The 27803-nt window shown below is 35.9% G+C and overlaps 3 protein-coding genes across 4 annotated transcripts; 1 reads left to right on the top strand and 2 right to left on the bottom strand.

The window, feature by feature from the left end:
* Nucleotides 1-3309: 3309 nt before the first annotated feature.
* On the bottom strand, nucleotides 3310-11269 carry LOC107763258 (gamma carbonic anhydrase 1, mitochondrial-like). The gene is made up of 5 exons (XM_016581732.2): nucleotides 10951-11269; nucleotides 8256-8399; nucleotides 5246-5371; nucleotides 5000-5151; nucleotides 3310-3838 (listed from the first exon to the last, which is right to left on the bottom strand). Exons 1-5 carry the CDS (start codon nucleotides 11063-11065, stop codon nucleotides 3569-3571), a joined length of 807 nt encoding a protein of 268 aa, XP_016437218.2. The 5' UTR covers nucleotides 11066-11269; the 3' UTR covers nucleotides 3310-3568.
* Nucleotides 11270-17342: 6073 nt separating this feature from the next.
* On the bottom strand, nucleotides 17343-21398 carry LOC107763257 (uncharacterized). 2 transcript variants are annotated; one of them, XM_016581730.2, is made up of 8 exons: nucleotides 21264-21398; nucleotides 21070-21175; nucleotides 20885-20986; nucleotides 20654-20792; nucleotides 20032-20202; nucleotides 18983-19223; nucleotides 18311-18402; nucleotides 17343-17777 (listed from the first exon to the last, which is right to left on the bottom strand). In XM_016581730.2, the coding sequence occupies exons 2-8, from the start codon at nucleotides 21155-21157 to the stop codon at nucleotides 17492-17494; spliced, it is 1119 nt and encodes a 372-aa protein (XP_016437216.2). In that variant the 5' UTR covers nucleotides 21158-21175; nucleotides 21264-21398; the 3' UTR covers nucleotides 17343-17491. The 2 variants fall into 2 exon arrangements, with proteins under 2 accessions (XP_016437216.2, XP_016437215.2); XM_016581729.2 differs by lacking the exon at nucleotides 21264-21398 and having other exon boundaries at nucleotides 21070-21257.
* Nucleotides 21399-21959: 561 nt separating this feature from the next.
* LOC107763256 (putative pentatricopeptide repeat-containing protein At5g52630) lies at nucleotides 21960-24278 on the top strand. The gene has a single exon (XM_016581728.2). The coding sequence runs from the start codon at nucleotides 21960-21962 to the stop codon at nucleotides 24276-24278; it is 2319 nt and encodes a 772-aa protein (XP_016437214.2).
* The last annotated feature ends 3525 nt before the right edge of the window (nucleotides 24279-27803 follow it).

Here is a 27803-nt window from a genome sequence, read left to right on the forward strand (position 1 = left end):
TCGATTACACAAGTCATCCATCTGGTGAGGAGATTGGTAGAGCAGTATAGGGAAAGAAAGAAGGACTTACACATGGAGTATATAGACCTAGAAAAGGCGTACGATAAAGTCCCGAGGGAGGTTTTATGGAGATGTTTGGATGTTAGCAGTGTTCCGGTAGCATACATTAGGGTAATCAAAGACATGTATGATGTTTCTAAGACTTGGGCGAGGATAATGGGAGGTGACTTGGATCACTTCCCAATAGTGATGGAGTTGCACCAGAGATCGGCTCTTAGCCCGTTCCTATTTGCTCTGGCGATGGATGTGCTTATGCAGCACATTCAAAGGTAGGTGCCATGGTGCATGTTATTTGCCGATGACATAGTGCTGATTGATGAGACGAGAGGCAGGGTTAACACGAGGTTGTAGGTCTGGAGACAGACCCTAGAGTCTAAAGGTTTCAAGTTGAGCAGGACCAAAACGGAATATTTGAAGTGTAAGTTCAGTGATAAGACTCATGAAGCGGACATGGATGTGAAACTTGATACCCAAGTCATCCCGATGAGGAGTAGTTTCAAGTATCTCGGGTCTATAATCCAAGATAACGGGGAAATTGATGATGAGGTCTCTCACCGTATTGGTGCGGAGTGGATGGAATGGAGGCCCACATCCGGTGTTTTATGTGATAAGAAGGTGCCAACAAGACTTAAGGGTAAGTTCTACAGAATGTTGGTTAGACCTACTACGCTGTATGGGGCTGAGTATTGGCCAGTCTAGTACTCCCATGTTCAGAGTGTAAAAGTAGCAGAAATAAGGATGCCAAGATAGATATGTGGGCATACCAGGAGATATAAGATTAAGAATGAAATTATTCAGGACAAAGTGGGAGTGGCCCCCGTGGAGGACAAGATGCGGGAGTTGAGGCTGAGATGGTTATGGCACGTGCAGAGGAGAAGTACGGATGCTCCTGTTAGGAGGTGTAAGAGGCTGTCCATGACGGGGCTGAGAAGGGGTAGAGGTAGGGCGGAGAATTATTGGGGAAAAGTAATTAGGCAGGACATGACGCTACTTCATCTTACTGAGGACATGACCAGGATTGAAGGGTGTGGAGGTCGAGGGTTAGGGTAGAAAGCTAGTAGGTAGTCGAGAATTCTCCGTTCTTTTCTAGTAGTAGCGCTCTTGTTTTTTTCGTATTCTTTGACCTCTACTATTTGCCTATTGTTTTGTTCGCTCTGTGTTTCGTATTTTCTAGTTTGTTACTATTTGATACTATTTTTTCTTTTAGGGGTCGTTTGGTTGAAAAGAAGTTATCCCAAGATTAATTATCCCAGGATTAGTTATCCCGGGATTAGTTATTTCACCTTTTCATGGTGATAAAAAATACTACAATTCTGTGATAACTAATCTCGGGATTAGTTATTCCACCTTTTCATGGTGATAAAAAAATATTACAATCGCGTGATAACTAATCTCGGAATTAATTATACCGTAATTTTCTACCAACCAAACATGGGATAAACTCTTCTTAAATTTAGTTCCGGGATTAATTATTCTTTATCCCTCATACCAAACGAGCCCTTACTTGTTGTTGTTGTTGTTGTTGTCTTTTTTTCCTTTTCCTTATCGTCCTTTGTCTCCCTATTCATTTTTTCTTCTTCGTCTTTTTCCCTTCTCTCTCTTTTCACCTTTTCTTGAGCGAGGGTTTATCGAAAACAGTTTCTCTACCTCGGCAGTAAGGGGTAAGGTATGCGTACATACTACCCTCCTCATACCTTACTTATGAGATTATATTGTTGTTAATGATTAAAATCTAAAAAAAATAAAATTAATTCTGAGGTCTCAACTCCGAATTCTGGAGTTGAGCATCTTTTTGGTAGGAGAAACACTCAATTCACCCTTTTTGTGAACTTGTTTAAATTTGAATTAGTCGAATAAATGAGCGCTAAATACTAGATACTAGATGATTAAACCGAAATCCACCTAAAACAGCACAGAAGCTCTATGTTTGAGCTACTTTTTTCAAACTGTTCCTTTCTTAGTAGTAAATGTAGTTGCTCTTAGCGGTTGACATGAATTGAGGGTTTAATAACCTGATTAGTTTTGTGGATAATGAGAAAATATATTGAAAATCTGAAACCGACCAAAAACATTATCCTATGAGAGTTTAGACTTTAGATAGACGTAGGTAGGAACACTTAGACTGATGAGTGATGACCATGTGTCCAGGAGCAACTTTTAAGTTTTTACGAATATTCTTATGTAATTAAGGAATGTCCTTTTTGTGTAAGATCCCCGCATTGTGGAGCGTGATTTCTTGCTGTTATCAGGATTGTTGCTAAGGATACCCCACTAAGGACTCCAAAAAAGTGTAGGAAATTTATCAGGATAACGTGAATTATTTTATGCAAAATATCGAGATAGTTAATGTATTTATTAGGTACAAAATTTACTTTTATAACTTCACCATGATAAAACTCTTAAAACAACAATTATTCGTGAAATTAATTTTCCAGTTTAATGATGAAAATCTATAAACTTATTTACCCCCCAAAAAAACACATTCAGAATGTACTAATGGACACGAACATCACGGCCGATCCAAGCAAATTCTATCAAAGAGAAATTCTAGACTGAAAACTACGATTTTCCCTACCTAGTAAGGAGTAATTAAATAATGGAGTCAGAGTATAACTTTGACCTGATGAAAAAAAAAGGTATATATATATATTTGACCTAACAAAGACGTATCCAGGTTTATGTACTCTCAGTTGAACACGAACTACTAAAGTTTCTTGAGTCTTGACAATTCCCAAATTGCTTGCGTCTAATTGCATGAACACACGCTTCAGATATTATTCATAAATAATCTGAGAGCTTTGACATTCAGATCTTCTAGCAAATTCACTGCAACGATAACGTACTCCCTCTTTTTCACTTTATCGTACTATTACCACATATCACATTTCTCATATCTGAGTGGATCGGGTTGAAAAATAAGGTGTTTGGAAGTTGGTATGATGAAAGTCATTTTCTAAGGAAAAATAAATTAACTTACAACTATCTAAACTTTTACTTTCATATAACTTGTTCCAACCAACACTTGCAGAATTATCAATCTGTAACTCAACAAATTCATCCGAAGACTCCTGATCTGCCAATATTGGTACTAATCTTCATATATATTTTTTCAGAACACTATTTTTCACTCAGCAACCAAACAATGGAGCAAGAAGCGCTCATTGTTCGTGGAGCACTAAGAAAACATATGTAGGAAAATAATTTCTATGGAAAACAATTTCCACGAAGATAACATATACCAAACACACATTTTAAAAGCCAAAAACAACTTTATGCTTTTGCTATATCATTGGTTCCTCATCAACAGTCAGCTCTAATTAGCCAGACGGAATCAGCACAGGAAAGCAAGAGCGGCAAACCAGGATTAAATCTTTTGATGTTTCAGCCTGGTCTTAATTATTTAAGATGAAACGTTGGTGTTTTCTTGTTTAATCAGCCCAAAGAAAAAAGAAATAGGCTAACACCACAAAAACCCAAGGGATAATCAACTTAGAAGTTAGAACCACAGTTAAGAGGCCTTTGGCGCCTGGATATTATCAGGCAGGATAAGCTCTGGAGGTGTTTGACGATCAACTCCCAGCATAGAGTCATACTCCTCGTCTTTGCGGGCAAATTTCTTCCGCAACACCTTCTCAAATTCAATCGCATCAAAGCTTTTTGCATTTTCAGTAGCGTGAACCTGCGCTAAATTAGTGTAGTTGGCAGCTGACTGCGAGATAAAAGCTATTTCTTCTTCTGTGAGCTTTCTCAGGAACCTGGCTGGATTTCCTCCCCATATCTGTTCATGAAAAAGCAACATCAATTACATTTATTAGCAATATAAAGGTAAATCAATTGTCTACCATAGTTCCCCATCCCAAGAAATGGAAGTGCACTATACTGACAAGCTGGAACGATGGCAGAGAATGTTGAAACAAACTCAAAATGGATTTTTCCCAACTTATGTCAATTTACATCTTAAGTCATCTTTGCCTTTAGTCACGGTTGTCTATAGTGTGAATAAAACCAGTGTTGTCAAAGGCGAAAAGCTCTCCAAGTCTGTTGGGGATTTAAGCGCAAAACAATTCAAGTGTTGGCTTTAGTTATATAAAAAAAAAGAGCGTAATTCAAGGAAAAAGTAACAAATTCATTCATAATGCTTTCCTTAACAACTAATACACTTATTTGCAGATTGTATTTGTTGTTTAGTACCGCTCGATTCAAGATAGAACTCATGTGAAATGTGAGGCGCGCGCCTCAGTGCCTCGCCTGCCCCGAAAGGCAGTTTAAGCGAGGCGAAACACCCTCCCTGAGCTTTTCTGAGCTTCAGGGCTTAAACGCGCTCAAATGAGCCTTTGACAACACTGATTAAAACCTGCAAAGCAAGGGGTCGCTTCATGGGTGAAATTATACGCTTTAGAGAAGTGTGTCAAACAATGACGTGCAAGGTGATCCCAACAAGAACTTTTCAGTTATTTGGATCCTTTGAGAGTTAGATAATTCATGACTACCCACTGCATCTAATTTTTTTTAAAAGGGAAAAGCACAAAAACTGACGAAGTCCATGGGCCTAGAAGCGAGAAGCAAGAAGTGATGTGCACAACAGTAATTTAGTATTATAATAGTCAACTTTCACTTGAAATAACTAATTTCAACATCCAATATACCACAATGTCGATATTAATTAACTCCTCAAAGTTAAGATTTAAAGCAGCAATTGTTTCTCATTGAGATCATTTTGTGCGTCATTGTTTGAAACGCACACTTATCTGAAGCACATGGTTTCGCCCATGAAGCGATGACCCCTCACTTCACATTGCTTCATCGCTTTAAGTGATGAGTTTTTAAAACCATTGATTGCATATATTGGTTAATAATCACGCTGGAAATTAGATGCACGTTCTAGGCAATATCTATGATGATAGCAAAATGAATAACTTAAATTGAGGTTGCCACAAACCTCTCCACAAGGAATCCTCGTCTTCTGCCTGACAAGGGCACCAGCAGCGACCATAGCATTTTTCTCCACAACTGCTCCATCAAGCAGAGTTGCACCCATACCAACAAATGCATCATCTTCAACAGTACATCCATGCAAGACAGCACTATGACCTTCAATTAAGTTGGATGTCAAAAGGTTAACCACCACAGTTACTGCAACTATTCAAGGCAGATGTACGTTATTTCTTTGCAAAATAGTCCTCACCTACAGTAACATTGTTGCCAATAATTGTTGGCAAAACCTTTCCACTTAGATTTGATTTAGCTACATGAACAAGAGAATTGTCCTGGATATTGGTTCCTGCTCCTATACTAATACTGTTCACATCACCTGCATGCAATGTCTCTCACATTGAGCAAAAATAACCAAACTAAAGAGCGCAAATATTGAAGGCAGGAAAGTCACAGAACTCGCATCCTGTGCGAGGACACACTTTTCAAACATATACATATTGTCAGATAACACATTGTGGTGATTCAGTTTAATCACAAATGTCCAAGCGTAGGAAAATTAATATTCGGTGTAAAAGAGATCTTTTCCTCAATCCCTCAATCGGGATATGATAGTTCTCTTAGGATTCTTCATTATATTTACTGGGCAGCTTTCAAAATACATATGGCCTGTGTACAAGGAGGTTCATTTTTCTCTATATTTCAAAGGGCAAGAGTTAAGTGAGAGAAGAGTTCTTTGACAGCATGAAACCAAGATGGTCTCTGACTATTTGAGGAATTTCCAACATTGGCATAAAACCATCTGCCAATGAAACATGGGAATCGAGGTCGACGAAGCATATACCATAAAGGGACTTTTTTTTTTGGTTGAAGTTGACAGGTATGAAGCAACCATAGAATACCATAAAATGGTTGGTATGAAAGATAAGAACGGAATCAACTAAACATCTAGAATTTGTTGAAGATATGGGGGCACTCGCAAAAAGAAAGGTACTTTTGACCAAGTAGAGCAACAGGAAGCTCCAGCGAGGTGGAGAAGGAATAAACTGGTGATGAGAAGCAAAATGTTGTAATAGGGAAAAAGTTCTTCCCAGTGATGATATGTTGTGGTACTTGATGACAAGAGATGCTGCTCCATTCATTTAGAGGTGGACTTGGTGGAGATTGTGGAGAGATGTGCTGTTGCTAGAGGTGCTCTGCTTTTGGAGTTTCGACGAGAGTAACATTGCATTGGGAGACACGACATGAATATGTGGCATAAAGATGGTTGGATCTTGAATTCAGGCCTGACGTAGTGACAAGACCATGCAAAAGCATTTAGAAATTCGCCCTAAGTAAAAGGCCGTTTCACGACATAGAAGATCCAATTCAATTGAAGCCAGGTCTTGAAGAAGATGCTCAAGCCCAACAGTTTAATGGCCAAGCCACACACAATTGACAACCAACTGTTATGTGGCAGTCATATATTAAGCTGGCATTTCATGATGCCCAGCTGAACAACCAAAATCAGTTAAAAGAAGAGGTGGTAACTGAAAGGTCGAAGAGTTGAATGATTATACAACCACAAACAGGGTTGGCAGAGATGACAATGGGATAAGATCAATTAAAGAAAAAGCAGGACAATAGGTGCCAACTGGGTGCTAAACACTTCAAGTTTGAACCGGCAACTAAAAAATTGATCCAATTTCCAAGGAATCTCTGATACTAGAGCATAACATAGACAAACAACATTCTGCCAGATAGGAAATTTATGGATTTTGAAGAGGATGCTCTGGAAGGTGGGGACGATTATTTTCAATTAAGGAAGCTAATAGTGAACAGGAGTGGGGGACTGAATCAGTGTTGTCAAAGGCGCGCTTAAAGCGCGCTTAAGCCCTGAAGCAAGGCTCAAAACATGTTGAGCGTTTCGTCTCGCTTAGCAGGTGCTTCATTGTTTTCATCAAGGCTCTAAGGCATACCTTTCCTTGCCAATGAGCGTAATCTCGAAGATGCGACATTAAACAATTAATATTTCACTTTATCGTAAATTTTCTTCAATTTCTTTCTCCATATAGTTTTTCTCCATTTGCGTCTTTCTTCATTAAAGCCCGCACCTTATTTGCGCTTTGCGCTTAAAGCCCCAACAGACCTTAGAGCTTTTTTGCGCTTTTCACCTTTGATAACATTGGACTGAATTGGCCATGATACTGAAGCAGAAACAACAAAGCATAATGGGTAAGAATATGATGATGGAGAACAGACAGCTCATAATGAATTACAAGTAGATTATGAAAATGTATGACCATAAGTACTGAAAGTGGAATAAGGGAGTAATGAGGTAATTTAATAGTAAGAATGGCGGAAACTTAGGGAATTCGGAAAATCTATTAGGTGTCCTGTGGGGGTTAAATAAGAAAAACCCAAAGAAACTTAAAATAAACATTGAAAAGGGTTGGCAAGAAGATAGTCAACCAACTGATAAGGAAAATTCTGATAGCAAGCAAGGAAGCAAAATAAGTGCGCAGACTTAGAAAGTAGGAATGCAGCTTCAACAACAGCAAAGAGCTAACGGAGAATTAAATTGAACTGAGATAACAGTTCTTGTTTATCCTTTATTTTTGTTTGAAGGTGGTATATTGGATTTTGAATGACGCAGCAAGTGTGGCTGGTCGAGGGTCAGTTAGTATTTTGGTTAATTTAGTACGGATGTATATGGGTTACATCCACTGGATATTTTTCTAATAAACCATCTACTTAGAAAAAAGTCTGACATAAACATCGGAACTGCGAGTTAGAGAAAAGAACTGGATTGTCAACGAGTTAGAGAATAAACAATCTCTTGTGAGTTAAGCCTAGTATGTTAACAAAATACCACCTTCTAAAGTGAGAAATGGTAAAAGACAAATGGTTGCTTTGACTACAAAGCGTGAGAACCCATAATGCAGCTGCATCCTAATATGATTTTCTTAGAGCAATATTAATAACATTACTTATGAATTATCAAAAAGATGCAGCTCAAAGTGTCTACCCTCCCTCATACATTCAAGAAAGCATTTAACCTTTTTCCAAATACAGGAATTTTTTAGCTCACCCTACTCCAATGTCTCCAGGAGTGTTGAAAATCTATATGTTTCATAATCAACAGGTATAATTAAACGCTTACCTAGAAGAAAGATGATAAAGAAGTTTTCTACCTAATGCAACAACAGCAACATCCGACCCATTAAGTTTTACAAGAACACTTTTAAGCACGGATTCTACCATAGTATGAAAGCAGAACATACCTCGCAGAACACATCCATACCAAATAGAAGCATTACGTCCAACATGAACATCACCAATTAAAGAAGCACTTGGGGCCACAAATGCATCTTTAGCAACCATAGGTACTTTGTCAAACAAGTTCATAAGAGTTCTATGCCTTGACACTGGAAACAAGGAGGTAGAAATGACAAATGTTAAAAGATGCAAGATTCCAGCATCTGTATATATGGAGCACATTGACAAGCAAAAAGTTCAAACCTAGAATATGAAGAAAAAAAACTTTTGCAAGTAGGGCAAGAAACACTTAATTAAAGGAAATAAATCTTAAGATTATTCTGTAAATAATGCTAAAAGAAATTAAATCAAGATATCGGATAGCAAAATTTGCTAACGGGGAGAAAATATGAGTACAAATAAGACCATCGCAGCGAAATATCATTTGTTTTACCAAACTCTTCAGTAAAAGAAGCAATGCTCAAGGTGATAGCCAAAGGTGCCAATCAATTAGCTTCCATTTTATTTGATGAAAACATATGTATACAAAAATAATTTCTTGCAGTTAGCCTGAGAGACTTATAGCCTGTTTCGCCAAGCTTCTAAAATCAGCTTATTTTGTAAAGTGCTTTTCTCAAAAATGCTTCTCAAAAAAATACTTTTGGTGAGAAGCAGTTTGTGTTTGGCAAATTAATTTGAAAAGTACTTTTGAGCATCAATTAGTATTTGGCCAAGCTTTTAAAAGCGCTTCTAAGTATATTTTTCTCAAAAGTGCTTTTCAAAAAAAGTATTTTTGGGAGAAGCTACTTTTTTCTGCATCTCAAAAGCTGATCTGCTTCTACTCAAAAGCACTTTTTTCCCTTCAAAAAACTTGTCCAAACACCTTAACTTTGGAAAAAAAAAAAATTGGCCAAAAAGAAGCTTGGCCAAACAACCTATTATTCATTAAAAGAGTTGAATTATGAAAAATCCAAAATCTTTAATATCTAGTACTTCAACATTTTCAGCTTGGAAAATCTACAGACAAACCAGTCTATCATAGACATATGGGGTGAGATAGATACAGGAATACATTTGCCACAGGTACTTGTATTTCGTAAGTAGTCTTCAGAGTTTATGCTAATAGGATCTATGTTGCACGGACCTCCAAAATGATGCCGCACCCATGTCGGATCCTCCAAAATTACATTATTTTTGGAGGATCCGACATGCACCCGGCAACATTTTCGGAGAGTCCGAGCAACATAGAACAGGATAAATCTCTAGATATGTAATGGATAAGCAAATACCTCTAAGTCCAATATAGCTACACCTTTTCTTCTCTTGAACTAAGGTAAAACCAGCTTCCTGGGATTATTATCTATGTTTTAAAGGTAAAACTGTCCAAATCACCTTGAGGGAACTTGTAGTAAAAATTGGAAAGTGTTCTCCAAATATTGGAAATTAAACTCAAGTCTTTCCACCAAATCCATGTAATACATTGGGCTAACGACTAACTGAGTGACTGAGTCAAGAAACAAAGCTGTCCAAAGTTTACTAGACTGAAAATGTTGCAACCTATAGATTACCCTCAATGATCAAGATCACAATGTTTCTAAGATTTGATATTGTATTAGCTATTTTAAATGCACAGACACTCTTAAGCGGCATCCAAGTATAAGTCAAAGTAAAAGTAACTTTTTCATCAGATTAAGTACGGATTGGAATGTGAGACTGTTTTATTCCTTGTCATTTTAAAAGCAACACTTAACTCAGAACATGTATTTATATATGTAAGTATAATAATTTACTTTTCAAAGAAAGCATCCGTCTACTGTCCATTTGTACCCAAAATAATAACCTAGTCGGGACACAAAAGTACACTACTGAAATTCAAAACTTGAAAGCATCCCTCCGCTGTGCATTAGTATCCAAAATAATAACCTTGCCAGGACACAAAAGTACACACCTACTGAAATCCTGAACTAGTACCCTTCTTTTCGGCCCTTAAGTCATATAAATGAACAGCTAATCAAATTGTAGCTTTCCACAGCTGAATAAACCTTCAAAATTCAGTAGTAACATCAATTAGTTTGATGTCATCTTCAACAGTCAACCATATGCAACTTACAAATATCAATCAGTCAACCACTTTTTAATCCTAAACAAATTGGAGTCAGCTATATGACTGCTATGTAATCATTCCGCTCTATTCTGACCCATTTAGTTCCAAATACTGGTAAATAAGTATGTTTTATAAGGCAAACCCAAACTAGTCGGGGTCAACTATACGAATGCTCTATAGCTGTTCCACTCTATTCAAGCCCAATTTAATCGTAAACAATTGGGAAAATGACATTGTATAGTCGCTCATAAAATAATAACCGAAAAAATATATAATTTTTTGTATATGCATACATTTCTGTATGTTATATACAAAAAAAATATACATATTTTATACACTTTTATGGCTACCATATGTAAATAGCTTCTGCCACGGGTTAAAAGTGATCTTTGACCAAAACAATTTGTCCGTTAAGGCAAATTAGGGATTTTCTAACTAGACTAAAAATAATTCTTGGCAAACACCAGACCTTAGGTACTAGTAACAAAAACTAAGCTTTAATCTCAACTAGTTGGTACACTTAAGCAATCTACAAAGAAAATGCACTGAAAATGAAGACTAAATTAAAAGAAGGCGAAAAACGAATGGTGCATTAAGAGAGCAGATCGAAGACATACAGTGTTCATGGAAGTAATAGTTGCCTTGGAGGCGGCAGCCCAAACGATCCATGGCTTGACCCGTTTCCCTGATCCAGAACCCGACTGTGTAGATTGCTTTCCCCAGCGTACCCATTTGCCTACCTTCTTTGTTCTCTTGGAAATTGCAGAGAAATAAAAATGGTTTTTTGTAAAAAGGAGGAGATTGAGGGAGTCTTCAGTTTAATTTAGCTGAACACTTGATAAGAAAATTAGGTGAGTTGAATCGGACGAGTGGCCTCGGACAAGGCCTGTGTTATTTGCATTCTTGAGAAATTCTGTTTTTTTTTTTAAATAATATAGTATATTTCTTTTGTCCAATGACGGTATTTGAAGAATATGAATTTTTAAGAAACTATTAAATCTTATTCTATATATTTTATTAACAGTGGTAACATAAAATATTAAAAAATCATTGAAGAGTTTAATATTTGAAAATTTTAAAACTTGGAAAAATTGTATAAAAATATCATTTGCTTAACATTTTGGAGCATAATAAAGCAAAAGAAAATCATATAAAGCGGGACAAATAGAGTAAGATTTTTATTACATTGACGTATACTTTTTTAAGCTCGTCCAATGAGAGAGATCTCATTGTATGATGCTCCCTCTATATCAATATAGGAGGCCTTTGGACATGAAATTCTTTTCAAAAAGATAGCAAAATAGAAACTGAAAAAAGTTGTTTGATTAGTTGTTTTAACCTTTTTAGATGTTATGAAATAGTGCAATATTCAAAACTTGAATTATTTGTTGCATCTTACACCCTTTAATTATCTCAATAGAATTAGATTTCATCTAGTGACTCCTGAAGCTAACAAACTGGTGATACATTAATTTGGCAGTTTTTACAATAATGGCTTTTTAAGACATCATTTCATAGTAAACTCTTCTCTATGGCTTTTTCGTTTGCCCTAAGATTTGAATCTCATCATCACAACTTGTTGCAAATACAAGCTTCTCAATAGAAGAATTGAGTTATTTATCTGTTGAAATCTGTACATATATGGAGTTGCGCACAAGTAGTCATTCCTGAGTTCAGCACCTTCTAGTTACTTTGGCATTCTATTTGTAACAGTGGCATATGAGCCAACTTGTGCGCACCTTAACTATTCTACTAAGCACCCGCCACCTTCCACCAATACATGTGCTAGATAACTTTGTCCATCAAAACTTAGACAGTAGAGAAGACATTACCTAGCACTGCTACGTTATCTGCTTTGGTTTATGGATTGGAATTCGGAGGAGCCTAAATAAATTGACTGGGGGTACCTGAGATTGCATTTGCTTGAAATATTTCAGTTCAGTTACAAGTTTGCTCAGCCTGGTTTTATATTGCCTGCCATTGTATTTTCTATTGTTACAAGAATATCAATTGTTTCTTCTTCAATTTGGTTCCCATCATAGCCGTCATCCATTTAAACAATTTTCCAAGTGCACTTTTAGAAGTTTACTCTGACTGATACTCCAATGTCTTATAAGAATAAGAGACCAGCTTTCTATGATATGTCCTTCAGAAACAAAAAGATATTCACAATGTGGGTTCAAATCCTGGTGTTTTCCCTCTTTCATTTTGCAAGTCTTTCTTCTTTGGATAAGTAGATTAAAAAGAAAACAGAGAAGCTATTTTATAAATTTAACAAGCACTCAAACAACATCAGATTCTGTGATGACCCAAAATGTCATCTTTAAATTTAATAAGTAATTATGTGTTCTAAGACCTCGAAAAGCACCATTTATCATTTCTCGACTTGCGTGCGCAGTCCGTACAATTTTCCGGAAAAGTTTTTATGTGAAAAATGGATTAAAATATGAAATAGAGCTTTAAAACTCAACTAAGTTGACTTTGGTCAATATTTTGAGCAAACGGACCCGGATCAGTGTTTTGACAATTCCGGTAGGTCCGTATAGTGATTTGGGACTTGGGCGTATGCCCGGAATTGAATTCCGAGGTACCTAACCCGAGATATGGAATTTTGATGAAAATTTAAAAGTTTGAAAGCTTAATGATTTCTAAGAAATTACTGATGTTGGATTTATTGACCTCGGGTCCGTATTTTGGTTCTGGAGTCCGGTATAGGTCCACTATAATATTTATGACTTGTCTACCGAATTTGGTGGGAATCGGAGTTGATTTGACGTGATTCGGACGTCCGATTGTAAAAATATAAGTTTTAAAGTTTTCTTGAAAACTTCCTTTGATTTGGTGTCTTATTCGTAGTTCTAGGTGTTATATTAGCTATTTGATCGCGCGAGCAAATTCGTATGATGTTTTAGGACTTGTGTGCATGTTTGGTTTGGAGCCCCGAGGGCTCAGGTGAGTTTCGGATAAGCTACGGGATGTTTTGGACTTTGAAAATCTGATATTTTGCTGCAGCAGGTGTTCTGGCATGTTCTTCGCGTTCGCGAAGGTACTCTCGTGAACGCGAAGAGTAAACTGGACATCTGAAGTTTTCTTCTTTGCGAACGCGAAGAGATGGGGGCATTACCCTTCGCAAACGCGTAGTGTTAGGCACACTTGGGGGAGGGTTGATCATTCCTTCATCTCGAACGCGAGCTAGGGCTGCTTATCGGGCGGATTATGCGGTTATTTACTCTTAACGATTTGGCTTATCGGTTATCGGCTTTTAAATGTATTAATCCGCTATCCACCCGATAAGATATCGGGCGGATTTGTATCGGTTTAGCCCTTATCGGGCGGTTATTGGGCGGTTTATCGGCTTATTTCAATCTATATTGCGTGCATTAATTGTTTGCGACCATTGTGACTCAAACTAAAATTCCTCTGCTCAGCAGACAACATTCCAGTCTATAACATACAATAGATGAGTCCATTACATCCCAAAGCAAACTACATTACAGATGAGTCCATAATACATATGTCTTTCCTCCGCCCATAACTGCAAAGGAAAAGTCAATGCTCCCTGATTAATTCTGAAATGATAAAATTCCAGTCTATATTCAAAGTGAGTCCAGAATACATACTTCAAAATGATTAATCCATAAGTGAGTAGACTACACAAAAATGTTTGTCATGCAGCTAATGCCTAACAGTGCTTGAATTTCTGCAGCTTCAAAGTTCAAACAACAGTTTAATCCATAAGTGAGTAGATCCCTGTAAAAAATATGCATACACCAAATTTCAGCATTAGGCAACGAAGTAGAGACTGTGATAAATACTATTGTTAACTAGTATGCATACACCTAAAGCACATTAACAACTCCGAAAAATTAAAAAACTAATCTCAATTAACTAATATTTAACAAGACTCCAACGGTCTAAACTTAGTTGAAATGGGCAGCCATCCTTTTGGTTCGTTAACAAAATCATATATAAGTCTAATGAGGAATTTATTAAGAAAAACAGTCACATAAATGGAGATGGAACATCAGAAACAAATTCATTCATGATTTCAGCCATTTTTATGGAGAAATAGTACAGATTCAAGAATGTGTACCTAAAATACTTGACAAATAGAGCTTGAAACAGCTGATAAAGGGCAGAAATGGAGATGAAGGAAGTTCAGCTACGATTTTGATAGCAAACACCAGAAGAACAGCAATGTCGACCTCAACTTCAATCCAAAAACAAATGAGAAACACATAAATTCTCCAAGTAACACAACAGAAATCAGAAAACCTTTTAAATATTTTTTATCGTTTTTCTTCTTCATATCCGGATGTAGAAAAATGGGAATTTAGGGATTTTGTTTTAACTTTTTTCATAGGTGAGATATGTGTGCATGATGGCGAATTCTCGGCCTCCTTTTGCATGAAAGGGAATAGGTGAGTAAGGAAGGAGACCAGGTGGCTAGGGTTTTCAAAGGGGGATACGTCTGTCTTTTTCTTAGGTTTTGGGAAAATGAGTGTTTTAAAGAGAGGGGAGATCCGGTTGGGCCAGGCAGGTCATGAAAATTGGGCTTCTAAAGGGATGGGCTTGAAACAATTGCAAAATTAGTCACTTTGGATTCAAATTTAATTAAAACCCATTTGTGTGGCTAAACTATTATATATATTTTTGGCGTTAGATAGAGTACTCGAAGTCAACGAGATAGAGTGTTGGTGGCTACTGGTTGAATTTTAGGCGTTAGGGTTTCTAAATGTCTAATAGTAAATTAGTAATAGAGAATAGAGATAGAGTACTGGAAGTGGAAGAAGGTTTTTTGATTATTTAATATATATATATATATATATATATATATATATATATATATATATATATGTATATATGGATAAAAATAAAAATTATATATTAAAATTGATTAATCCGCCCCCAAACCGATAAGTCGTTAATAAAAAAAATTCAATCTGTTCCCCGTCCGTTAAACCGTTAACCCGACACCAATAAGCCATTAAGTTTCGGTTTCAGTTCGGTTTTGAACACCCCTAACGCGAGCAATGCCTCGCGAACGCGAAGCCAGGGGGAAGCCTTCGCGAACGTGACAGGCCCTTCGCGAACGCGAAGAAGGCCTGACCTGTGTGACTTAAAACAAAACCAAAACGGGACTTTCCCCCTTTTTCACAAACCTTCAATTATAACTCGGCTTAGGGGTGATTTCAAAGGAGTTTTTCACGATTTCGAACTGGGTAAGTGTTCTTTATCATATAGTGATTGTATTTCATAAATCTAAGCCTATATTCATCATTTATTTCGGATTTAGATGGAAGAAATTGGAATTTTTGTAAAACTTTCCAAAAACGAAAAATTAAGATTTGAAGGTCCATTTGATATCGGAATTGGACAAATTTTGTATGGTTAAACTCGTATCGGAACGGGTGTTCGGATTTCGCAAGTTTTTCCGGTATTTGAGACGTGGGTCCCACTGCCGAATATTTTAATGAATTTCGGATTTTTATCCGAAAATTTTGCAAATTCATATGGAATTAATTCCTATGATTCGTATTGAATATATCGAATTGTTTGTGAATAGATTTGAAGCTTTCAGAGGCAAATTTAAAAGAAAAAGTTGTGGTTGAATAATTGATTGGAATTTGCAAAGCAAGATAAGTGTGGGGTTAATCTTGACTTGAGGGAATAGAACCCTTAAATTATTTGTTATGTGAATTGCATGTGAACGACGTATAGGCGAGGTGACGAGTGTCTATACGTCGTCAAATTAATTGTTTGCCTGCTTACTTAAAAAATCATAAGTTGTTTTTAATCATAAATTAATTATTATAATAATTGTTTCTCTCTTATTCTTTGTCAAATATTAATTCTTGAATTCCTGCATTAATTGTTCCATGCTATCTGAATTATGTGTTTTAATTGTTATTTGACATTTAGCATATTAAATATTAAACTGTCTATTTTCTCCCTGATTTCTATAATAATTTGCTATTTGTCATTGTTTGTTTTATAATTTAATCATAATTGTTGTATGCTTGTTGTCTTATGATTTTATATTAATTGTTGCATTTATTGGGGAATTTCTTCTATAAGAATTAATTGAAATGGAAATATTGGAGGATCGGGTTGCACGCCGCAACAGACTAATGAAAAGTCAATATTGGTGGATCGGATTGCACGCTACAACATACTTATTTAAAAGTCTATATATATATACTTGATTGAAATAAATATATGACAGACTTGATTAAAATGAATATATTGGAGGAGCGGGTTGCAACAGAATTGAAAGTGAATATATCGTGAGAGCGGGTTGCACGCTGCAACAGAATTGATGAAAATGATAATTGGTTATGAATGCTGAGTTGGCTTCAATTATTATAAATGAGTTACCTGATTTATTTCTATTATGTTGTTGTTACTAATATTGCGTACAAGTAATGTAAGTGACCCGCCTTAGCCTCGTCACTACTTCGTCGAGGTTAGGCTCAGCACTTACCAGTACATGGGGTCGGTTGTACTGATACTACACTCTGCACTTCTTGTGCAGATTTTGGAGTTAGTCCCAGCGGCGTACCATAGACTTGCTCGGATTTCAGCTACCAGAGAAGACTTGAGGTATAACTGCATGGCGTCCGCAGTTCTGAAGTCACCGTCTATTTTACTTTAGTTGTGTGTTTATTTTCAGACAGCTTTATTTTATTTCAAACCTTTATTTGTATAATTCTAGAAGCTCGTGCACTTGTGACACCAATTCTGGGATGGTATTTAGACACCGTTGTTTTTATGGATTATTTCACTATATTTCAAACTTTGCATCCGCATTTGTTTACTTGTATTTAATAAATTTAAAATTGTTTTAAAAATGGATAATATTATTCTAACGTTGGCTTGCCTAGCAAGTGAAATGTTAGGCGTCATCACGGTCCGAAGGTGGGAATTTCGGGTCGTGACAGTTCATTTTGCCAAACTTTCTTCTTTCTTTGCAATTAAACAAATACAATAAAGAGAAGATGTGAACCTCTTTGGACCAAGCTGACTTCATTATCAGGTCGAATCAACCTATCTCATATGTCACCAAAATCTCCTATAATATGAATCAGATTGTAAGTTGGACAACTATACAGTTTATTTTACAGTGTAGCTCATTGCATATGTAAGCTAGCAATGAGGTTAAACTTCTGATACTGTTTCAAGAGAAGATGCCGGTGTCACCGTGGTTGACAACCAATCCAATAGAGCTTTATTCACTAGTTCTGGAACTTCGTCGTGGGGACAATGTCCTGCCTGCAGGTTAACAACAGTTGTGTTCGGATAGAACTCCTTAATCCGGTTGGCCTTGGCAGGACCAACCCAAGGGTCTAGATCACCCCATAATAACAGCAATGGGCAAGAAAGTTGTCTCAACACACTATCAAGTGTATACTTTCTCTGGTTTGACATGAATCTTGTCATCAGTCTGCAGATTGCAAAGAAGAGGACACTGGTTAAGCTTCCTAAACCAGAAAATAGGAATTCAACCAAAAATTTGAGAGATAAACAACATTGGTATCTTTTCCATAAAATTAGAGGAAATAATCTTATTTTGCAAGTAAACTGTTTCTGGTTATGGTCTACCAGTGATGGGTTTACAAACAATTATGCAGTTTTTAGCCAGTATTATAAGGCTAAAATGTCATGATAAGGAGGATGATTTACTAACTGGCTGGCTGCACTGCTACATAGACTGCTAAGTGCTTCTAGCTTCTCGCTATATTTGAACTTTGACCATTTCATGCAACTCTTTCAGCATTTTCTAAGAAACTACTGATCATTTCAGACTTTTCAGTTTTAAGTTCTGAGGGGGAAATCCTTGTCATATATGCCAGAGATGCAAGAGACAAGGACTTGATAAAAATGGAGATTTCTCTTCTTAAGACAAATCTCCGTACATAAAAAGGAATGCTGTTCAGCTATTAAATTGAAGCAGAACCTAGACAGCTGTATTCATACCGGTAATAAACCTCTCCTGCATTTGGGTCATTTGCAGGCCTAGTAATTGAATTGATGAGATAATCGTCCACGTTTGAAGAATCTTTGTAGACCTTCAAGTAAAAACACATAAAGCAAGTGAGTTGTTTGATAATAGTGAGTGAAGATTATGTATGCTTTTGGCTTAATAAACAAATAAAATGCAACTAGACGCAGATAAGCAGCTATCCTTTCTGATGCATCATGCCATTAGCAAACAGATTAGGTTCAGACATCATTCAGCCACAGTTTACCGATATTAAGTATGAAAACAACGAAGACAATGTCAAGAACAGCCTCAGATAGCAAGAGTCATCAAGGCTATCTACTCAGCCTATCACATCTGATTGCAATGCTCAATTTTAGACAGTCAATTTAATCAGTTCCAAAAGTGAGTTTTGACAGTGAGCTTTTTCTTGTTTATCTATTTGTAAAGAGAGTAAAATATCTAAAATGAAATCAAGAAAAGTTAATACCAATTCTGACTGTCACTTCAATTCCAGAGATAAGCAATGTGCAGATTTATATACATATTTGTGCAAGAAAAAAGGTAAAAAGTTATGCATGTATTGGTGCAAATAAATCCAATAATTTTGAAGTCCATTTACGTGGTGGATGAGAATAGAAACTTGAATTAGTTATAAAGGAACATACGCTCTTCAGGACAGATTCAATACGAGCCGGTTGCTTGGCTTGCCAGAATAAGAATCCAAGGAATACACGTTGAAAGATTTCCTTTAGCGGCTTTAGAATAAGTTTCTGTAAGGCTGTTTCTTCAGTTTCTTTAGCTGCACTGCTGGCATCCCCAAACTGTCCTGCGCTATTCAGTAGTGACACTCCCTTGACTTGACCGGTGAGTGACGCTGCTGCTACCAAAGCAGTAAATCCTCCAAGACTGTTAAACAATGTATAACACACTCATAATTAAATTCAATTTCATCTCTACAAAGTATATGCAACTTAAACAGTGCCAACAAGCTACATAAGAGTGAAATGAAACTTACCAATTTCAAACTCCAAGAAACTAAATAATTGATGCACTATTTTGGAAAATAAGATGTTATTTGCTTTACTTATTTTCCTTGATAAATAAAAATCCGGAGTCGTCACTACAACCAGATCAAAAGTTTTGCTAATGTATCCTTGGGCAGGTGGGTTTGGTGACTGGGGTTTACCACATCAGGAAAAAGATAATTAGATAAAGTATTAAGGACATGATCTTTGAGAAATCTCCAAAGGCAGCTGTTTTTCGAAGATAAGAATCTATCAATCACACTTAACGAAATTTACTAGATTAACCTACAAGATTCAACGATTTCAAAAGATTCAAATGTGAAGCACTCTACTGAGACATTTCTTGCATCACCACAAACATATACAGATATGTTTTGTTATTTTGGCAAAACTATGAGTTCATAGTAACAGCCTACAAATAGAAAACTAAGACATTGATGTTAGAGAAAGTTCACCGCTACCAAAATTTTGTAGCCACTGTATGTGAAATTTAAGTGTCAGTGACGAATCCATCCTTATTCCTAACTAAAAATTGACAGTGATCAACTCAACTAACTTACAACCTATATTTCCTAAATTCTTTTTTTTAAATGCAATAAGAAAGTCTGTATATGGTCAAAGGCAAGACCAGGATGTCCAACATCAAGAAACTTCACTAAAATGACGAGTTGCTAAATGCACAAGCTCACCTGTTCCCCACTAAAACTGCCGGTTCTTTCACTATCTCCTTCAAGAAGTCGACAACCTGATCTCTCCAAACCAAGGCATCATAGTCTATTAGTGCCTTCTCGCTCCAGCCGAATCCTATCAAATCCACAGCATAAACCTTGTATTTTTTAGCCAGTTCTGGTATGTTATACCTAAGAAAACAACAGAGACACTTCAGGAGCTTAAAGAAAGTACTATGCAAAGAAAGATTCAGGTCCCAAAAGAAATCACAACTTTATTGTATGTGTCCTCAAAGCACTTATTAATATTATTGAAGAAGAAGTATGTGCAGCATATAAAGAATGCAATTCCATAACTACAATTAACATCTGGAACATTTACAAAATCCCTTTCGGGCAGCAACAATGATGATATTTTTACGATGTGGTTAGAATACAAATGTCAACAGTAGGTTCCTTCTAAGCAAGAATGCACCAATAGCTTGACTCAACAGCTATATAGTCCTCCAAACATGGTTCTTAGTTTTAGCAGAAACATTACAATTTTCTGCCCAACTAAGCTATTACTACATGTAATTGATCTCAATCTAACACCACTAAATCTATGGAAAATGGTCATATGCAGATACATCGATCGAATTACCTCCAGTGAAAAGCTGAAGCACCAAATCCATGAATCAGAACAACTGGGAACCCTTCTCCTTCCACAACATAATGAATTTTGTGGCCGCGCCACGTCCAATAGTTGTACCCCTCTGGCTTAAATGGTAGTTTCTCCAGACCTATAATATCAATCCTTTGTCAAGTAATTTTAAAACTAAACTCACACAGGCATAGATATGCAGACAATCCAAGATACAAATGGGGACTTAACCTTTAGAGGTTTCAGCAACTACAGAAGGGGTAATAACTGAAGCTCCAGCAGCAACAATACCATTCAAAGCAAAATTCCTTCTATTCAATTCACATTTTCCCCCTTCAAACAAAACAAATCTCTTTAATTTGTCAAAAAAATGAATAAACTAATGGAAACAATGCAAGGTTGAATTGGAAACTTACTGAAATGATTAATTCTTGCAGGCACAGCTAACCTGTTACCTACTGAGTTCAAGCATTCTGTTCTGACAGTGGCACAAGAAGTTGACATTGATTATCTTAGTACAACCTAGAAATCCACGAAAAGCTTTAGGTTAAAACTGAAAATGGAATTTTAAATTTGCAATAAAGGGGTGCAAAAGATTTTTTCCTTGTACCGTGTTTTGAATTTACGAGGAACTGTTATATGTGGCTGCAATTCGTTTTGAGCTGGTGGTAGTTTAGAGGCCAAGTAATGTAACCGGCTAACACTTCTTTTTCCCCGGGCAGAATTTTCAAATTTATAAGCTTTTTGTAGGAAGCAAAATTGGAATATTTTTAGGTCCAGCTCCGTCTTGACCTACTACAGTCAAAACTCTCTATAACATGCTCGTTTGTTTCGAATATTTTTGGATGTTATAGCGAAGTGCTGTTATATAGAACATATATTATAACATAACATAAATATTGGTTCTGAAAAAGCTTGGCTTTTATAGTAAAGTGTTGTTATATAAGGATGTTATAGAGAAGTCTGACTGCGTTTACCAATCAAATATTATTCAGTTTGTTTTTTCCTTGATAGTCAATTATTCAGATTTGGTTGAGGTTTTCTGACTCTTTAACTTTAAAGTACGATCTTTGAAGAAGTTTTTAAAATTGATGGATTTTTAATTCCATTTTAGTTTCAGAAATGACTAATAATTTATGCAGGAAATAATATGGATGGATGGCTGAAAATGGACACCTATCATAGCTAGCTAGTAGCTATGTTAATTTACCAGAAGACCCATCATATGTTATGCTCCAATTTATTTCTAAAAAATAGTGTTTGTTATCCTATGTACTTATGGTCAGGGTAAATTTGAAGCTCCAAAATGAGTAGCTCAACCTTTTGTTCCATGCCTTTCACTTTGAATGGCAACCTAAAGCTGGTCCAATGGAGAAATGTTATATATTCTTCAAATAACCTGGTTGCATACCAGCCCCTCAAATTAGCCACTGCACGCAAACTGCTCGATGAAATTGCTAAAAGAACTAGGAGTTCAGTTGCAGATTTACATATCGCTGGATGTGCAGAAGGTGGGAATTTTGGAAATTCCAATGCAATTGATGACCTATTTGGAGAGTCTGTGATGGATTGTGCTAGCAATCATATGGATGAGCAATATATAATTGATCAGTTGAGGTACTGTAGCAGTGAAGGAATTCTTGAGCTTGGAGAATTATACCATGCTTTAACAATTAAGACCGGGATTTGGTTCAACAAGTTTGTAGCTACAGCCCTTGTTAATATGTATGCCAAATGTGGTCAAATAGACAACGGTAAGATGATATTTGATAGGATGTCTTGTATTGATGTTGCTTTGTGTAATAGCATGGTTTGCGGGTATGTAAGCAATGGAATGTTATCTGAAGCCTTTGCTTTCTTCATCGAGATGGGCAATCTGGATATTGTGCCAAATCACTATACCTACTCGATTTTGTTATCTGCTTGTGGGGCTTCTACAGCTGTTAAAGAAGGAAAACAGTTGCATGCTCAAATTGTAAAACTAAAATTAATGTTACTTACAGCGGTGGCGAATTCAGCTTTGACAATGTACAGCAAATTTGGAATGATTGAGGAGGCCGAGAATTTGTTCCAAGGACTTGCCAATAGGAACCTTATATCTTGGACTGCTTTTATATCTGGACTTTACCATCAAAAGGCCTTCAATAAGGCATTGACACAATTCTGTTTGATGAGAAAGAACAATACTGAACCTAATGAATACACCTTTTCTGTGGCCCTTTCATGCGCAGCCTCTATAGAATGTCATGATTATGGTTGCGCACTTCATGCACAGGTAATTAAACATGGAATGATCTCAATGGTATTCGTTGGGACAGCCATCATAGATATGTACTCAAAATGTGCAGAACTGAGTGGTGCTAGAAAACAGCTCGAGGAGATGGGACGTATAGCATCTTGTGCAACATGGAATGCAGTGATAACTGGCCTTGTTCGCAATGATGAAGTTGCTGCCGCGTTGGAGGTCTTCCATAAGATGCTAAATAATGATATAGCTTGCGATGAATATACATTTTCAGCTACTCTGAAGGCCTGCTCATTACTACCATCTCTTGCGATCTGCAGGCAGGTGCATTCTCGGGTAGTTAAGGGGAAGTTTGGGACGAACCTGCATGTGGCAAGCTCATTAATAGAAACATATGCACAATGTGGCAATTTAGAAGACGCTGAGAAGGCTTTCTGTCTAACATCTACACCAGATGTTGTGACATTTAATGCAATGATTGGAGCTTATTCACAGTATGGTTATCCAACGAAGGCTATATTCTTGTTTGAAAAGATGGTGGAGAAACGGATATTACCGACTAGTTTCACTTTCCTTGCTGTTATTTCTGCTTGTAGCCATTGTGGTTTAGTTCAACAAGGGAGAGAGCTCTTTGAGTCTATGACAAGAGATTACGGAATTCTACCTGAAGAGAAACACTATAGCTGCATGGTTGACCTGCTGAGTAGATCGGGGCAGTTAGAGAATGCTCTTGAATTCATAAACAAGTTGACAAATGAACCCAGTGCTCCAATCTGGAGACCTTTTCTTGCAGGTTGCAGATTTCACGGTTTCCTTGAAATGGCAGAGTTGGCGGCCAGTAAAATATTAGAGCATGACCTAGGTGATGCATCAGTTTATGTCACTCTCTCGAATATGTATGTTGAAGCGGGCAAGATAAGTGATGCACTCAAACAGAGAGCGCTGATGAAGTCTAAGTCGATACAGAAGGAACCAGGTTGTAGCTGGTTGGAGGTGAATGCAAAGGTTCATAGATTCTTTTCTGGTGATAGAAGACATATAGATACACCAAAAGTATATTACAAATTGGAAAACCTGATGCAAAAGATTCAGACTGACTGTTACAATTTAGCCAAAACATCAATACTTAATCCAGAACTTGGACAAGTTACAGAAGAGAAGTGCTTATTTCACAGTGAAAGGTTAGCAGTTTGTTTTGGCCTATTGAACTTACCTAAGGGAACTACTATACGTGTATTCAAGAACATTAGGATCTGCTTGGACTGTCATACGACAATGAAGCATATATCAAAGATCACAAATCGAGATATCATAATAAGAGATAATTACAGATTTCATCATTTTAAGCATGGCTGCTGTTCTTGTGGGGATTTCTGGTGACGTTTCATCAAAGTAGATCCTTTTTTCACTGAACTTTTGTCCAAGTTTAACTAAAGCTGAATTGGTTGATTGGATATACCATTCTGAACATTGAAAAGAGTTGGGGTTGATAAGGCGCAATGGCTAAGATGAAGGTATCAATATCATATATAAGTAACCTCAACATCATGGGTTTAATTCTCACAGGAACTTGCTAACTATTAGCAATAGGGTAATCTACATGGTATGCCCATTGGAAATGCTAGTTAACTCTATATACCTTTGAAATATTTATTTTACCTTGTATATCTATTTTATAAAAGTTTATTACTTTTTAAACTTTTAATCTCATTATATGCCATTAAATAAAACTCACATTTTAAGGAACTAAATTATCTCTCACTCCAACTTAATAAATCCCTTAAAATACTCCATCATCCCACGTTTTAAGGAATTGAAATTATACATGTTCACCAAAAAGTCCACCCCAGTAATTTCTCTATGAAGTACTCCATAATCTTTTTCTTCTTTTTCATCTATGTAATCTAAAGAAAAACAAAATAACGTGACAATGTTCTAATTAGGGATATAATATATAAACTAAAATAAAAGATTAGAATATGCTATTCAAACCAATACACCACAATATCCTAATGAAAAATACATTATTCAAATCAACCAACGATGATATTCCAATTTGGAATACAATATTCAAATAAAACATAACACAATATTCTAATTTGGAATGCAATATTCAAATTAAACATACCACAATATTCTAATTTGGAATAAAGTATTCAAACCAGATTTTTCAAATTAAAAAATTATAGAATATTTGGTTTGTATATTGTATTCCAAATTAAAATATTTTTTGAGTATTGTATTCCAAATTAGAATATTATTGTATGTTCTGTTTAAATATTGTATTCCAAATTAAAATATTATAGTATTTGAATAATGTATTACAAATTATAATATTATGGTATATTTAGTTTGAATAATATATTCTAAATTAGAATACTGTGATATGCTTGGTTTAGATAGTATACTTGTCATTAGAATATTGTGATATATTCAATTTGAATTGTATTTCAAATTAGAATATTATGGTATTTGAAAGTATAGAGTATACGATATAAAAAATGAAGTTATGATGGAAAACATGAATATGGTTTAATTAAGGGAGATGTGAATCTCAAAATTCAATGAGTACATGTTTCAATAATTAAGGCTATATTTAAGGGATATTATCCCCTTATTAATAGTGGTTGTTACACACATAAGATTCTTTACCAAGATATACGATATAATTTCTTTATAGGTATACAATGTAAGACATAGTGAGTAAAGAGATTTATAGAGGGGGTATACGGCATTCAAACCCCTTAGTAATAAACTAGATGCCGTTTGCCCGTGCTAGCACGGGGCCAACAATTTGTGTTACATTATTTTATCCGATAAAAATTTAATATGGTGATTAGTTTAAATATTGTTATTTAAGTTAAATTTAAATTTTTTAAAATTGTGTTTGGACTTAAACTTTACTCAGTGAGAAATAATTTTCAAACAAATTTTTAATTTTTAATTCTCTATTTCAATCTTTGAAGTTGAAATAACGAACCAAAATTTAATATATACATTATTTTCAAATTATATTTCAAGTTGAAGGTGAAATATTATATATCCAAATTAACCGAACTTCCAAATATTATTTTGCAATTTCAAGTAAATATTATCCAAATGTGTACAATAAGTTACAATATTTTTTATATTATGTAATTAAAAAATAAAGTTAGCACACAAAAGGACGTAAAATTACATAAGAATATCAAGATAGTAATTGGGCAAATCAACGTTGGATAAATAGATGATGCTAACATATGAAATTATAATTTACTTTTGTAGTTCAATTGCATTATTATGGTATGGACAAATGAACTCTAGGTAAATAATTATATTATTAAAATTACATAGAGGGTAAGCATTCTAATGTAACCTTTTTTTCTAAAACATTGAGTTTTCTGAGAAAAATATTTTAGCATAGCGATTCAGGAGGAAATGAACGTTCAAATAGGGGTCCCTTTTTAATGAAAAAAATGAGACTTTCTGATATATATGCTATAAAACTTTCCCAAAACTTTTGGACAAATAAATTTCTCTATTCAAAATTTCTAAAGAGTCTACCAAAGATCTGAAAAACGTCAAACATGACAATTACTCATGTGTATTAACCGAACCTCACTTTTTAATTAATTCGAATTAACTAATGTGAAATTGTAGAAACAATAAAAGGAACACGAGCTCAACAGGAGCTCCAATGGAGGAATCGGAGAATGTACAGAAAGGGGAAAGAACAGAACTAAAGTTTCTAGAAAGGAGTTGACCTCTTCATTTAATCAACTCAAAAATGAAAAATGTAATAGTTATTCCTACTTATACAACATGTACTAATAACTAGACTAACCAACTAACTAATGACAGTTGTCACTTACCATTTGACAGCTCACTAACTATTCAACTAACTACATTCACTAACTACTTTACAAGGAATGAAAGAAAGAATAAATACAATGAGCTATCTCAACAACCCCCCTCCCCCCCTCATGTTGGAGGTGAGGGGCTCACTGCCAACTTGCCAAGGAGTGTGGAATGCTTGATCCCTGTCAAGGACTTGGTAAAAATATCAACTAATTGGTTATTAGTGGAAATATGGTGTAGAGAAATTCATCTTTCTTGCAGCTGGTCTCGTACAAAATGGCAGTCCACTTCAATGTGTTTCGTACGCTCGTGAAACACAGGATTTCTTGCAATATGAACAACAAATTGGGTGTCACAAAATATAGTAATAGGCAAGGATAAAGGAACAATTAGTTCAGTGAGAAGCCTGGCAAGCCAAACAAGCTCTCCAACAACCATCCCAGCTGACCTGTACTCAGCTTCTGCAGAAGATAAAGAGATAGTGGACTGCTACTTTGATTTCCAACTAATAGGGTTGTCCCCAAGTAGTAAAATGTATCCACTAACTGATTTTCTAGATTGGAGACATGTTGCCCAATCTGAATCACAAAAAACTTTGACTGTGCAGTCTATATTATTAGTAAAAAACATTTCCAAGGTTGGGTCACCTTTCAAGTACCTTAGAACATGATATGAAGCCTTTAAATGTGGCTCCCTGGGACTTTGCATGAATTAATTGAGATGTTGTACACTATAAGCAATGTCTGGTCTAGTATTAGTGAGGAAGTTGAGCTTCCCAATCAACTTCCTGTACGAGGAAGGGTCTGATAGCAAGGCTCATTCATCAGCTTTCAGCTTCATGGATGAATCCAGAGGAGAAATCATAAGAGGACAATCTAAACAACCAAATTCTTTCAAAAGATCCACAATGAACTTCTTCTGTGATATCAACACTCCTTTGTCTATGTATTGGACCTCTAAGCCTAGGAAGTAGTGAAGCCTCCCCACATCTTTTATCTTGAATGTGTTGTGCAGAAAGTCTTTCAGGGACTCAATCTCTTGTAAGTGAGTACCTGTGACAAGAACATC

This window comes from Nicotiana tabacum, chromosome 17 (assembly GCF_000715075.1).
Source record: "Nicotiana tabacum cultivar K326 chromosome 17, ASM71507v2, whole genome shotgun sequence".
Classification (NCBI taxonomy): Eukaryota; Viridiplantae; Streptophyta; class Magnoliopsida; order Solanales; family Solanaceae; genus Nicotiana; species Nicotiana tabacum.